Source organism: Somniosus microcephalus, unplaced genomic scaffold (assembly GCF_052327205.1).
Source record: "Somniosus microcephalus isolate GS21.2 unplaced genomic scaffold, FLI_Smic_1.0 unresolved_chr9, whole genome shotgun sequence".
Taxonomy (NCBI): domain Eukaryota; kingdom Metazoa; phylum Chordata; class Chondrichthyes; order Squaliformes; family Somniosidae; genus Somniosus; species Somniosus microcephalus.
The window spans coordinates 26304056-26319272 of NW_028225187.1; the positions used below are offsets into that span (position 1 = coordinate 26304056).

Below are 15217 nucleotides of genomic sequence, written 5' to 3' on the forward strand. Positions count from 1 at the left end.
CTGTCCCATCAAACACTCCCAGGGCAGGTACAGCACGGGTTCGATGCAGAGCAAAGCGCTCTCTACACTGTCCCATCAAACACTCCCAGGGCAGGTACAGTACGGGGTTAGATACAGAGTAAAGCTCCCTCTACACTGTCACGTGAAACACTTCCATGGCAGGTACAGCATGGGTTAGATACACAGTAAAGCTCCCTCTACACTGTCCCATCAAACACTCCCAGGGCAGGTACAGCACGGGTTAGATACAGAGTAAAGCTCCCTCTACACTGTCCAATCAAACACTCCCAGGGCAGGTACAGCACAGGTTAGATACAGAGTAAAGCTCCCTCTACACTGTCCCATCAAACACTCCCAGGGCAGGTACAGCACGGGTTAGATACAGAGTAAAGATCCCCGTACACAGTCCGCCCAAATACTCTCAGGGCAGGTTAAGCATGGGTGAGATAAAGAGTTAAGATCCCTCTACACTGTCCCATCAAACACAAACATGGCACGTACAGCACGGGTTAGATACAGAGTAAAGCTCCTTCTACACTGTCCAATCAAACACTCCCAGGGCAAGTACAGCATGGGTTAGATACAAAATAAAGATCCCTCTACAGTGTCCCATTACACACACTCAGGAGCAGGTACAGCACGGGGTTCGATACAGAGTAAAGATCCCTCTATACTGTACCATCAAACACTCGCAGGGCTGGTACTACATGGGTTAGATACAGAGTAAAGCTTCCTCTGCACTGTCCCATCAAACACTCCCAGTGCAGGTACAGCACGGGTTAGATACAGAGTAAAGCTCCCTCTACACTGTCACATCAAACAGTCCCAGGGCAGGTACAGCACGGGTTAGATACAGAGTAAAGCTCCCTCTACACTGTCCCATCAAACACTCCCAGGACCGGAACAGCACAGGTTAGATACGGAGTAAATCTCCCTCTATACGGTCCCATCAAACACAAACGACGAGTACAGCATGGGCTTGATACAGAGTAAAGCACCGTCTACACTGTCCCATCAAACACTCCCAGGGGAGGTACTGCACGGGTTAGGGTCCGAGCAAAGCTCCCTCTACACTGTCCCATCAAACACTCGCAGGGCAGGCATAGCACGGGTTAGATACAGAGTAAAGCTCCCTCTACACTGTATCTAACCCATGCTTTAACTGCCCTGGGAGTTTTTGATGGGACAGAGTAAATCTCCCTCTGCACTGTCACGTGAAACACTTCCATGGCAGGTACAGCATGGGTTAGATACACAGTAAAGCTCCCTCTACACTGTCCCATCAGACACTCCCAGGGCAGGTACAGCACAGGTTAGATACAGAGTAAAGCTCCCTCGACACTGTCCAACCAAACACTCCCAGGACAGGAACAGCACGGGGTTAGATACATAGTAAAGCGCCATCTACACTGTCCCATCAAACACTCCCAGGGCAGGTACAGCATGGGTTAAATACAGGGTAAAGCTCCTTCTACACTGTCCCATCAAACACTCCAAGGGCAGGTACAGCTCCGGTTAGATACAGAGTAAAGCTCCCTCTACACTGTCCCATCAAACACTCCCAGGGCAGGTACAGCACGGGTTAGATACAGAGTAAAGCTCCTTCGACACTGTCCCATCAAACACTCCCAGGGCAGGTACAGCACGGGTTAGATACAGAGTAAAGCTCACTCTACACTCTCCCATCAAACACTCCCAGTGCAGGTACAGCACGGGTTAGATACAGAGTAAATCTCCCTCTACACTGTCCCGTCAAACATTCCCAGGGCAAGTACAGCATGGGTTAGATACAAAATAAAGATCCCTCTACAGTGTCCCATTACACACACTCAGGAGCAGGTACAGCACGGGGTTCGATACAGAGTAAAGATCCCTCTATACTGTACCATCAAACACTCGCAGGGCTGGTACTACATGGGTTAGATACAGAGTAAAGCTTCCTCTGCACTGTCCCATCAAACACTCCCAGCGCAGGTACAGCACGGGTTAGATACAGAGTGAAGCTCCCTCTACACTGTCCCATCAAACACTCCCAGCGCAGGTACAGCACAGGTTAGATACAGAGTAAAGCTCCCTCTACACTGTCACATCAAACACTCCCAGGGCAGGTACAGCACGGGTTAGATACAGAGTAAAGCTCCCTCTACACTGTCCCATCAAACACTCCAAGGGCAGGTACAGCATAGGTTAAATACAGGGTAAAGCTCCTTCTACACTGTCCCATCAAACAGTCCCAGGGCAGGTACAGCACGGGGTTAGATACAGAGTAAAGCGCCATCTACACTGTCCCATCAAACACTCCCAGGGCAGGTACAGCACGGGGTTAGATACAGAGTAAAGCTCCCTCTACACTGTCCACATCAAACACTCCCAGGGCAGGTACAGCACAGGTTAGATACAGAGTAAAGCTCCTTCTACACTGTCCAATCAAACACTCCCAGGGCAAGTACAGCATGGGTTAGATACAAAATAAAGATCCCTCTACAGTGTCCCATTACACACACTCAGGAGCAGGTACAGCACGGGGTTCGATACAGAGTAAAGATCCCTCTATACTGTACCATCAAACACTCGCAGGGCTGGTACTACATGGGTTAGATACAGAGTAAAGCTTCCTCTGCACTGTCCCATCAAACACTCCCAGTGCAGGTACAGCACGGGTTAGATACAGAGTAAAGCTCCCTCTACACTGTCACATCAAACAGTCCCAGGGCAGGTACAGCACGGGTTAGATACAGAGTAAAGCTCCCTCTACACTGTCCCATCAAACACTCCCAGGACCGGAACAGCACAGGTTAGATACGGAGTAAATCTCCCTCTATACGGTCCCATCAAACACAAACGACGAGTACAGCATGGGCTTGATACAGAGTAAAGCACCGTCTACACTGTCCCATCAAACACTCCCAGGGGAGGTACTGCACGGGTTAGGGTCCGAGCAAAGCTCCCTCTACACTGTCCCATCAAACACTCGCAGGGCAGGCATAGCACGGGTTAGATACAGAGTAAAGCTCCCTCTACACTGTATCTAACCCATGCTTTAACTGCCCTGGGAGTTTTTGATGGGACAGAGTAAATCTCCCTCTGCACTGTCACGTGAAACACTTCCATGGCAGGTACAGCATGGGTTAGATACACAGTAAAGCTCCCTCTACACTGTCCCATCAGACACTCCCAGGGCAGGTACAGCACAGGTTAGATACAGAGTAAAGCTCCCTCGACACTGTCCAACCAAACACTCCCAGGACAGGAACAGCACGGGGTTAGATACATAGTAAAGCGCCATCTACACTGTCCCATCAAACACTCCCAGGGCAGGTACAGCATGGGTTAAATACAGGGTAAAGCTCCTTCTACACTGTCCCATCAAACACTCCAAGGGCAGGTACAGCTCCGGTTAGATACAGAGTAAAGCTCCCTCTACACTGTCCCATCAAACACTCCCAGGGCAGGTACAGCACGGGTTAGATACAGAGTAAAGCTCCTTCGACACTGTCCCATCAAACACTCCCAGGGCAGGTACAGCACGGGTTAGATACAGAGTAAAGCTCACTCTACACTCTCCCATCAAACACTCCCAGTGCAGGTACAGCACGGGTTAGATACAGAGTAAATCTCCCTCTACACTGTCCCGTCAAACATTCCCAGGGCAAGTACAGCATGGGTTAGATACAAAATAAAGATCCCTCTACAGTGTCCCATTACACACACTCAGGAGCAGGTACAGCACGGGGTTCGATACAGAGTAAAGATCCCTCTATACTGTACCATCAAACACTCGCAGGGCTGGTACTACATGGGTTAGATACAGAGTAAAGCTTCCTCTGCACTGTCCCATCAAACACTCCCAGCGCAGGTACAGCACGGGTTAGATACAGAGTGAAGCTCCCTCTACACTGTCCCATCAAACACTCCCAGCGCAGGTACAGCACAGGTTAGATACAGAGTAAAGCTCCCTCTACACTGTCACATCAAACACTCCCAGGGCAGGTACAGCACGGGTTAGATACAGAGTAAAGCTCCCTCTACACTGTCCCATCAAACACTCCAAGGGCAGGTACAGCATAGGTTAAATACAGGGTAAAGCTCCTTCTACACTGTCCCATCAAACAGTCCCAGGGCAGGTACAGCACGGGGTTAGATACAGAGTAAAGCGCCATCTACACTGTCCCATCAAACACTCCCAGGGCAGGTACAGCACGGGGTTAGATACAGAGTAAAGCTCCCTCTACACTGTCCCCATCAAACACTCCCAGGGCAGGTACAGCACAGGTTAGATACAGAGTAAAGCTCCCTCTACACTGTCCCATCAAACACTCCCAGGACTGGAACAGCACAGGTTAGATACGGAGTAAATCTCCCTCTATACGGTCCCATCAAACACAAACGACGAGTACAGCATGGGCTTGATACAGAGTAAATCGCCCTCTATACGGTCCCATCAAACACTCCCAGGGGAGGTACTGCACGGGTTAGGGTCCGAGCAAAGCTCCCTCGACACTGTCCCATCAAACACTCGCAGGGCAGGCATAGCACGGGTTAGATACAGAGTAAAGCTCCCTCTACACTGTATCTAACCCATGCTTTAACTGCCCTGGGAGTTTTTGATGGGACAGAGTAAATCTCCCTCTGCACTGTCATGTGAAACACTTCCATGGCAGGTACAGCATGGGTTAGATACACAGTAAAGCTCCCTCTACACTGTCCCATCAAACACTCCCAGGGCAGGTACGGCACGGGTTAGATACAGAGTAAAGCTCCCTCGACACTGTCCCATCAGACACTCCCAGGGCAGGTACAGCACAGGTTAGATACAGAGTAAAGCTCCTTCTACACTGTCCCATCAAACACTCCAAGGGCAGGTACAGCTCCGGTTAGATACAGAGTAAAGCTCCCTCTACACTGTCCCATCAAACACTCCCAGGGCAGGTACAGCACGGGTTAGATACAGAGTAAAGCTCCTTCGACACTGTCCCATCAAACACTCCAAGGGCAGGTACAGCTCCGGTTAGATACAGAGTAAAGCTCCCTCTACACTGTCCCATCAAACACTCCCAGGGCAGGTACAGCAAGGGTTAGATACAGAGTAAAGCTCACTCTACACTCTCCCATCAAACACTCCCAGTGCAGGTACAGCACGGGTTAGATACAGAGTAAAGCTCCCTCTGCACTGTCCCATCAAACACTCCCAGTGCAGGTACAGCACGGGCTAGATACAAAGTAAAGCTCCCTCTACACTGTCCCATCAGACACTCCCAGGGCAGGTACAGCACGGGTTAGATACGGAGTAAAGATCCCTCTACACTGTACCATCAAACACTCCCAGGGCAGGTACAGCACGGGTTAGATACAGAGTAAAGCTCCCTCTACACTGTCCCATCAAACACTCCCAGGGCAGGTACAGCACGGGGTTAGATACAGAGTAAAGCTCCCTCTACACTGTCCCATCAAACACTCCCAGGGCAGGTACAGCACGGGTTAGATACAGAGGAAAGCTGCCTCTACACTGTCCCCATCAAACACTCCCAGGGCAGGTACAGCACGGGGTTAGATACAGAGTAAAGCTCCCTCTACACTGTCCCATCAAACACTCCCAGGGCAGGTACAGCACGGGTTAGATACACAGTAAAGCTCCCTCTACACTGTCCCCATCAAACACTCCCAGGGCAGGTACAGCACGGGTTAGATACAGAGTAAAGCTCCCTCTCCACTGTCCCATCAAACACTCTCAGGGAAGGTACAGCACAGGTTAGATGTAGAGTAAAGCTCCCTCTACACTGTCCCATCAAACGCTCCCAGGGCAGGTACAGCACGGGTTAGATACAGAGTAAAGCTCCTTCGACACTGTCCCCATCAAACACTCCCAGGGCAGGTACAGCACGGGTTAGATACAGAGTAAAGCTCCCTCTACACTGTCCCATCAAACACTCCCAGGGCAGGTACAGCACGGGTTAGATACAGAGTAAAGCTCCTTCGACACTGTCCCCATCAAACACTCCCAGGGCAGGTACAGCACGGGTTAGATACAGAGTAAAGCTCTCTCTACACTGTCCCATCAAACACTCCCAGGGCAGGTACAGCACGGGTTAGATACAGAGTAAAGCTCCCTCTACACTGTCCCCATCAAACACTCCCAGGGCAGGTACAGCACGGGTTAGATGCAGAGTAAAGCTCCCTCTACACTGTCCCATCAAATACTCCCAGGGCAGGTACAGCACGGGGTTAGATACAGAGTAAATCTCCCTCTACACTGTCCCATCAAACGCTCCCAGGGCAGGTACAGCACGGGTTAGATACAGAGTAAAGCTCCCTCTACACTGTCCCATCAAACACTCCCAGAGCAGGTACAGCACGGGTTAGATACAGAGTAAATCTCCCTCTACACTGTCCCATCAAACGCTCCCAGGGCAGGTACAGCACGGGTTAGATACAGAGTAAATCTCCCTCTACACTGTCCCATCAAACGCTCCCAGAGCAGGTACAGCACGGGTTAGATACAGAGTAAAGCTCCCTCTACACTGTCCCATCAAACACTCCCAGAGCAGGTACAGCACGGGTTAGATACAGAGTAAATCTCCCTCTACACTGTCCCATCAAACGCTCCCAGGGCAGGTACAGCACGGGTTAGATACAGAGTAAATCTCCCTCTACACTGTCCCATCAAACGCTCCCAGAGCAGGTACAGCACGGGTTAGATACAGAGTAAAGCTCCCTCTACACTGTCCCATCAAACACTCCCAGAGCAGGTACAGCACGGGTTAGATACAGAGTAAATCTCCCTCTACACTGTCCCATCAAACACTCCCAGGGCAGGTACAGCACGGGTTAGATACAGACTAAAGCTCCCTCTACACTCTGTCTGGGCTAAGGTGGTGTTTTTCCTTTCCCCACCCTGGGATATCTCCCTCTGCTTCTGTCAGCCTTTGTTCTCCCGACGGTATAAATTTACCTTGTACGTGTGACTGGATTTCTGTAGGTTGCTCATTCCGGACTCTGGGCACCTCCTGGCTGTGCCAAGAGCCGCGGATAGGGACGAAATAAAATCAGGATCCAACTTCCGAGGCGTCGCTCGCCCCCGGTCTCTGTCTCCAATATCCGTGTCGCTTGGGCTGTGGAAACCAGATCAAACTGTCAGGGATCGCATCAGATCTCAGTCCCAGGTTCTTGGCCAAGGTAGGCCCAGGTTGTTGGGCAAATTTTGCCCAGGCTCTTGGCCAAGGTATGCCCAGGCTGTCGGCCAAGGTAGGCCCAGGCTGTCGGCCAAGGTAGGCCCAGGCTGTCAGGCAAGGTGGGCCCAGGCTCTTGGCCAAGGTAGGCCCAGGCTGTCGGGCAAGGTGGGCCCAGGCTCTTGGCCAAGGTAGGCCCAAGTTCTCAGGCAAATTAGGCCCAGGTTCTTGGCCAAGGTAGGCCCAGGCTGTCGGGCAAGGTGGGCCCAGGCTCTTGGCCAAGGTAGGCCCTGGTTGTCACCCTAGTTTGGCCCTGGCTCTTGGCCTAGGTAAACCGTGACTGTTGGGCTTGAGTAACTTTGCTTGTGTGGAGAAACTGCTGACCGAGGCCTCAGGGCTGTCTCTTGCTGCCCCAGGTTCAGGGTCACATCCTCTTCCCTAATTTTGAAGGCCTGTTGATCACAGGCAGGAAGTCGACCTGTTCCCTTCCCTCCCTGTTCAAAGCTGTCTGCTGGGCCTGTGTCTGTCTCCCTCCCTCCACCAAGAGCAGGAGTTACTAACACAGATACAAGCCCCTCCCCTAATCCCAGACCTGGGCCCTTCCTGCTGTCTGTGTGTGTGTGGGGCTCAGTGCCACACCGGGCATGATCAGCAACTCAGCACAGGGATTGCCTGGGCCCTTTCCCCGTGCTCTCTATACACAGGTCACCCTGTACCTTTCCAACTCTCCTTCTTTTATTGCTTCTCTCTGTCTCTCTCTCTCGGTGTCTCTGACTCGGTCTCACTTACTGTCACTATCTATCAGTGACTCTCTCTCTCTCACTCTCTGTGACTCTTTTTCTCTCTCTCTCTATCTGTCTCTCTCTCTCTCTCTGTCTATCTCTCTCTCTCTCTGTCTCTCTCTCTCTGTCTGTCTCTCTGTCTCTCTCTCTCTGTCTATCCCTCTCTGTCTCTCTCTCTCTCTGTCTCTCTCTCTCTGTCTATCCCTCTCTCTCTCTCTCTGTCTCTCTGTCTCGCTCTCTGTCTGTCTCTCTCTCTCTGTCTGTCTATCTCTCTCTCTCCCTCTCTCTCTCTGTCTCTCTCTCTGTCTGTCTCTCTCTCTGTCTGTCTCTCTCTCTCTGTCTCTCTCTCTCTGTCTGTCTCTCTCTCTGTCTCTCTGTCTCTATCTGTCTCTCTCTCTCTGTCTATCCCTCTCTGTCTCTCTCTCTCTCTCTCTGTCTCTCTGTCTCTATCTGTCTCTCTCTCTCTGTCTATCCCTCTCTGTCTGTCTCTCTCTCTCTCTGTCTCGCTCTCTGTCTGTCTCTCTCTCTCTGTCTGTCTATCTCTCTCTCTCCCTCCCTCTCTCTGTCTCTCTCTCTGTCTGTCTCTCTCTCTGTCTGTCTATCCCTCTCTGTCTCTCTCTCTCTGTTTCTCTCTCTCTCTATTTCTCGCTCTCTGTTTCTCGCTCTCTCTGCCTCTCTCTCTCTCTCTCTCTGCCTCTCTCTCTCTGTCTGCCTCTCTCTCTGTCTCTCTCTCTCTGCCTCTCTCTCTCTCTCTCTCTGTCTCTCTCTCTCTGTCTGCCTCTGTCTCTCTCTCTCTGTCTGCCTCTGTCTCTCTGTTTCTCTCTTTCTCTCTCTCTCTGTCTCTCTCACTGTCTCTCTCTCTGTTTCTCGCTCTCTCTGTCTCTCTCACTCTATCTCTCTCTCTCTCTGCCTCTCTCTCTCTCTCTGTCTCTCTCTCTGTCTCTCTCACTCTGTCTCTCTCTCTCTCTGTCTGCCCCTCTCTGTCTGCCCCTCTCTGTCTCTCTGCCTCTCTCTCTCTCTGTCTCTCTTTCTCTCTCTCTCTCTCTCTCTGCCTCTCTCTCTGTCTCTCTCTCTCTCTCTCTCACTCTGTCTCTCTCTCTCTCTGCCCCTCTCTGTCTCTCTGCCTCTCTCTCTCTCTCTCTCTGCCTCTCTCTCTCTGTCTCTCTCTCTCTCTGCCCCTCGCTCTCTCTCTCTGTTTCTCTCTCTCCCTGTCTGACTCACTCCCTCCTCCCAATGACTCGGCACAAACAGATGAAGTGGTGTACACAATCTGCCAACGAGTCCGGCCTGGGTTCGGTGCGGAGGGGCGGTGGAGGAGAGAGATTGCTACTCACCCTGGCAGTGGGGGCTGAGGAGGAGGGGGGTGGGGGTTCCGGATCCTGGCAGGAGAGGCAAATCCTGGCAGTCGGACGGTTAAATCAATTGGAAACTTTGGATCACACAGAGCGAGAGAGAGACAGCCAGCAAAGCTGCAAGCGAGGCGGACAAGAGGCATGTGACCGACCAGCGACCAATGGAATGAGGGTGGGGGGGAGGAGGAGGCTGTTGCTCAGGAACCGTCAGCCCGTTAACCCCATCCTCGCCACAGCCTTGCACCGCATGAGTCAGGGGTTCGAAACCCCGGTCCTTCCCACCCTCCAAACTTTGCACTCAAAGAAAATTCGACCAGAGCATTTGCTGAATGGGGAAAAGCAGAGATCGATCTATGATTCGATTTTTTTTATCACCCAGGGGACGGTGGGGGTCTGGAACTCATCCCCCACCCTTTCAGGCAGTGAGAGGGGATCTCATTGAAACTTATAAAATTCTAACAGGACTGGACAGACTAGATGCAGGAAGGATGTTCTTGCCATGGAGAGAGTGCAGCGAAGATTCACCAGACTGATACCTGGGATGGCAGGAATGACGTATGAGGAGAGATTGGGTCGATTGGGCTTATACTCGCTGGAGTTTAGAAGAATGAGAGGGGATCTCATTGGAACTTATAAAATTCTAACAGGACTAGACAGACTAGATGCAGGAAGGATGTTCCCAATGGTCGGGGAGTCCAGAACCAGGGGTCACAGTCTAAGGATAAGGGGTAAGCCATTTAGGACTGAGATGAGGAGGAATTTCTTCACCCAGAGAGTGGTGAACCTGTGGAATTCTCTACCACACAAGGCAGTAGAGGCCAATTCATGAAATATATCCAACTCCTTCTTGAATATATTTCTTAAGGCTAAAGGGATCAAGGGATATGGGGAGAAGGCAGGGACAGGGTACTGAATTTGGATGATCAGCCATGATCTCATTGAATGGCGGAGCAGGCTCGAGGGGCCGAATGGCCTACTCCTGCTCCTATCTTCTATGTTTCTATGGTAGAGGCAGAGACCCTCATCACATTCAACAAGTTTTTTAAAATGTGTTTATGGGATGTGGGCATCGCGGGCAAGGCCGGCATTTATTGCCCATCCCTAATTACCCTCGAGAAGGTGGTGGTGAGCCGCCTTGAACCGCTGCAGTCCGTGTGGTGAAGGTGCTCCCACAGTGCTGTTAGCGAGGGATTTCCAGGATTTTTACCCAGTGACGATGAAGGATCGGCCGATATATTTCCAAGTCAGGATGGTGTGTAACTTGGAGGTGGAACTTGGAGGTGGTGGTGTTCCCATGCGCCTGCTGCCCTTGTCCTTCTTGGTGGAAGAGGTCGCGGGTTTGAGAGGTGCTGCCGAAGAAGCCTTGGCGAGTTGCTGCAGTGTATCTGTTATGTATTGTGTGTTATATTGTGTGTTCTCCTCCCACCTGTGGTGGCGCTGTCGCAGGCGATACATGGTTGGGTGTTCTCTGTTAAGTTTAGCTCTCTTTGTTCGGAACTTTCCAGAACTTCCTTTCCTTCCAATAAAGTACTTCATGTTTGAATCTCTGAGTTCTGAGTCCTAAATTGTGTCTAGGTAGAAAGGTACTGACACAACAGTACCTTGTGAGATGGTACACACTGCAGCCACGGTACGCCGGTGGTGGAGGGAGTGAATATTTAAGGTGGTGGATGGGGCGAGTGTTACAGCTGTACAGAGCCCTGGTTCGACCCCAGCTGGTGTAACTGCATTCAGTTCTCAGGAGGGATATGTTGGCCTTGGATGTTAGACGTTGGGCCAGAACTTCGGGTCCCCACGGGCGAGTACGCGCTGGGTACTCACGCGTAGGGCCAACGAAAGCGCCGGTTTCGTGCATGCACTGCGCAGGCGCGGGAAACCGGAACTTCCGTTCCCTTAAAGGAAGGGGTTCACAGGTCGAACACGCGCGCTGGAGAGGCAGCGCGTACGCCTGGAACTTGCGTTTTTTTTGCAGGTTTCTCCGGGAGGGTAAGTCTCCAGGAGCTACGCTTCTAAAAAGCAGTCGCAAGGCCTGCTTTTCACAGAATCACAGAAACCCCACAGTGCAGATAGAGGCCATTTCGGCCCATCGAGCCTGCACCAACACATATCCCACCCTATCCCCGTATTTTAATCCCCCTAACACTAAGAGTCAATTTATCACAGCCAATCAACCTAACCCGCACATCTTTGGACTGTGGGAGGAAACCGGAGCACCCGGAGGAAACCCACGCAAACACGGGGAGAATGTGCAAACTCCACACAGACAGTCGCCCGAGGCCGGATTTGAACCCGGTTAACAAGGTAAGTGGTGAATTAAGTTAAATTAAAACATTTTTTCCACAGGTTTATTATTTTTAAATACTTTAAAGAAAAGTAAGTTTATTTTTAGCCCTGTTAGAAACTGTAATTTTTTTCAAAAATTTAAATTATTGTTTAAAATAGTTATTTCATGTAATTTATAGTTATTTTAAAAATGTGATTTAAAAAAAAATTATGAGGTTTTGGGGCTTATAGTATTTAGAGGTTTGACAGCTCTTCCTGTCAAACTTGTGAATGAAGCGTTCCCTGCTCCGATTGGCCCCCCATGGCCCACGTGATCCCAGGGGACGCTTCGAACTAACTGCGCCCCTGGGATACTCAAGCACTGCGCGCCGGCAGCTGGAGGAGGCCTAGGATCGGAATCCCACGCGGGCCCACAACTCAACGGCCGGCGCGCTAGGTAAGTGCAGGTCGGGGGGCTTGCACCCGCGGGAAGCCCCCGACCCAAATTTCTGGGCCAAATGAGGACAGGTTGCACAGACTGGGCTTGTAATCCTTTTTCGAGCGTAGAAGATTAAGGGGTGAGCTAATCGCGATGTTTAAGATGATTAAAGGATTTGATATTCACAGAATCACAGAAACCCCACAGTGCAGATAGAGGCCATTTCGGCCCATCGAGCCTGCACCGACACATATCCCACCTGATCCCCGTAACCCCTACACCAACACATATCCCACCCGATCCCCGTAACCCCGCGTATTTAATCCCCCTAACACTAAGGGTCAATTTATCATAGCCAATCAACCACTATGCCACCGTGGATAGAGAGAATCTATTTCCAGAACAAGAGGGTGTAACCGTAAAATTCGAGCTCGTCCATCCAGGGGTGATGTCGGGAAGCATTTCTTCAGAAAGGGTAGGGGCAATCTGGAACTCTCTCCTCCAGAAAGCTGTCGAGGCTGAGGGGGTCGATTGAAAATTTCAAAACTCAGATTGATAGATTTCTGTTGGGTAAGGGGATTAAGGGATATCGGGGGGGGGGGGAAATTTGGTTGCTTTGCGCCTTAAGAGGCCGCTAATGGGGCGCAAAGCAATTAGCGCCCGGGCGCGGCGATGTTTGCGCCGCTCACGAAATTGACAGTGTTTCGCGCCGCCGCAAAATGTCATCACTGCAATCTCCTGCGCCGGCAGATCGTGACGTCAGTCGAGCGTGCAACGCCCCGGACCGGATATTGAGTGGCGCCCCCCTGCCTTTCCGCCTGCCGCTAGCAATGACAAGTTGAGGGGAGCGTTTTGCAGTGGGGAAGGGACTGGGGGAGCGCTATTTAAAGGCGACCGCTTCCTGACTCTTGTTGTCGGCGACATTTTTGCACCTCGCATTCTGAGAGCGAGAGAGAGAGAGACTTCTGGAAAGATTCAACGCTGTGTGAAGGAGTTTGGGTTCTGAGCAGCACTTCGCAGGTTCATTTTGATTTGCCCTTCCTTGCATCGATTTAGAAGAGACTGTGGGGGCTGCGCTTTGAGCTCTTTCCCTGGGCCTCTCCATTGTTCTTTCCAGCAGATTTGATGTACAGGTCTCTCCAGGCCGAGATTCAAGGCTGCAATGAGCAGGGTGTGGATGGAGAGCAAGATCGACCCTCCCCTGCAAGAACTGGCCGGCGCCATTGTGTCTGTGTTCCATTGCTGACTGACATCACATGAGCTTCGCCAGCGCTCTGAGGTAGCGCCTCGCTCCTCGGCCTTTGCGCCTTAAGAGAGGTGTGCAGCGCCTGATTTAGCGCTCCAATCACCTCCAGGGGCGATAGAAGCCTAGTTTGCAGTCGGAGGTGATAATTAGCGGCAGGCGCTAAACTTTGCACACAGCCGATAATCGCGCCCCAAACAGGGCGATACTGAATTTCTCCCCTTATGGAGCCAATGCCGGTAGATGGAGTTAAGATACAGATCAGCCGTGATCGCGTTGTATGGCGGTACAGGCTGGAGGGGCTGAATGGCCTCCTCCTGTCCCTACGTTCCTGCTGTGTGTGTGTGGGGCTCAGCAACACACCGGCTAAGGTCATTTAATAGAGAAATAATATTAAATTACCATAATGAAAGAAAATCCACAGGACACAAAAAATAAATTAATTTATTTCTATCAACAACAACAACTTGCATTTATATAGCACCTTTTTAATCCGTTAAAGTTCCAAGAGGCTTCACAGGAGTATTATAAGACAAAAAATTTGACACCGAGCCACATAAGAAGAAATGAGGGCAGGTGACCAAAAGCTTGGTCAAAGAGGTAGGTTTTAAGGAGCGTCTTAAAAGGAGGAAAGAGAGGGAGCGAGGGAGAGGTTTAGGGAGGGAATTCCAGAGCTTAGGGCCCAGGCAACAGAAGGCACGGCCACCGATGGTTGAGCGATTATAATCAGGGATGCGCAAGAGGGCAGAATTAGAGGAGTGCAGATATCTCAGGGGGTGGTTGTGGGGCTGGAGGAGATTACAGAGATAGGGAGGGGGCGAGGGCCATGGAGGGATTAGAACAGGAGGATGAGAATTGTAGGGGCAGGAGGAGGTTACAGAGATAGGGAGGGGGCGAGGGCCATGGAGGGATTTGAACAGGAGGATGAGAATTGTAGGGGCAGGAGGAGGTTACAGAGATAGGGAGGGGGCGAGGGGCCATGGAGGGATTTGAACAGGAGGATGAGAATTGTAGGGGCTGGAGGAGGTTACAGAGATAGGGAGGGGGGCGAGGGCCATGGAGGGATTTGAACAGGAGGATGAGAATTGTAGGGGCTGGAGGAGGTTACTGAGATAGGGAGGGGGCGAGGGCCATGGAGGGATTTGAACAGGAGGATGAGAATTGTAGGGGCTGGAGGAGGTTACAGAGATAGGGAGGGGGCGAGGGGCCATGGAGGGATTTGAACAGGAGGATGAGAATTGTAGGGGCTGGAGGAGGTTACAGAGATAGGGAGGGGGCGAGGGCCATGGAGGGATTTGAACAGGAGGATGAGAATTGTAGGGGCTGGAGGAGGTTACAGAGATAGGGAGGGGGTGAGGCCATGGAGGGATTTGAACAGGAGGATGAGAATTGTAGAGGCTGGAGGAGGTTACAGAGATAGGGAGGGGGCGAGGGCCATGGAGGTATTTGAACAGGAGGATGAGAATTGTAGGGGCTGGAGGAGGTTACAGAGATAGGGAGGGGGCGAGGGCCATGGAGGGATTTGAAAACAAGGGTGAGAATTTTGAAATCGAGGCATTGCTGAACTGGGAGCCAATGTAATTCAGCGAGCACAGGGGTGATGTTGTGTTGTGTATCATTGTGTAATTAAACAAACCAGGAGAGTGAGGGGCCGAGAGTGAGGGATGGGGGGGGAGGAAACGAGGGAGGGGGGGAGAGAGCGAGGGGAGGGAGAGTGAGGAGAGAGTGAGGGAGGGAGAGTGAGGAGAGAGTGTGAGGGAGGGGGGGGAAGAGAAGGAGGGAAGGGGAGGGGGGAGAGTGCGAGGGAGGGGGAGAGTAAGGGAGGGAGGGAGAGTGAGGAGAGGGGGAGAGGGACGGAGGGAGGGGGGAGAGAAGGAGGGAGGGGGAGAGAAGGAGGGATGGAGGGGGAGGAGAGAGGGAGGGAGGGGGAGGAGAGAGGGAGGGAGGGGGAGGAGAGAGGGAGGGAGGGGGGA

At 51.7% G+C, this 15217-nt stretch overlaps 1 protein-coding gene across 3 annotated transcripts in view; it reads right to left on the bottom strand.

Moving 5' to 3' along the window:
- LOC147084963 (transcription factor MafK-like) overlaps positions 1-15217 on the bottom strand; it is a 105733-nt gene that overhangs the window by 16577 nt on the left and 73939 nt on the right. The window contains exons 1-2 of one of the 3 annotated variants that reach the window (XM_085979680.1): positions 9283-9460; positions 6950-7109 (exon numbers count right to left, since the gene is read on the bottom strand). In XM_085979680.1, the coding sequence (XP_085835806.1) occupies positions 6950-7109; positions 9283-9443 (321 nt within the window). In that variant the 5' untranslated portion in view covers positions 9444-9460. Of the gene's footprint in view, positions 1-6949; positions 7110-7882; positions 8092-9282; positions 9461-15217 lie in introns of those variants that run through there. The other 2 variants (XM_085979683.1, XM_085979682.1) reach the window with 2 other exon arrangements.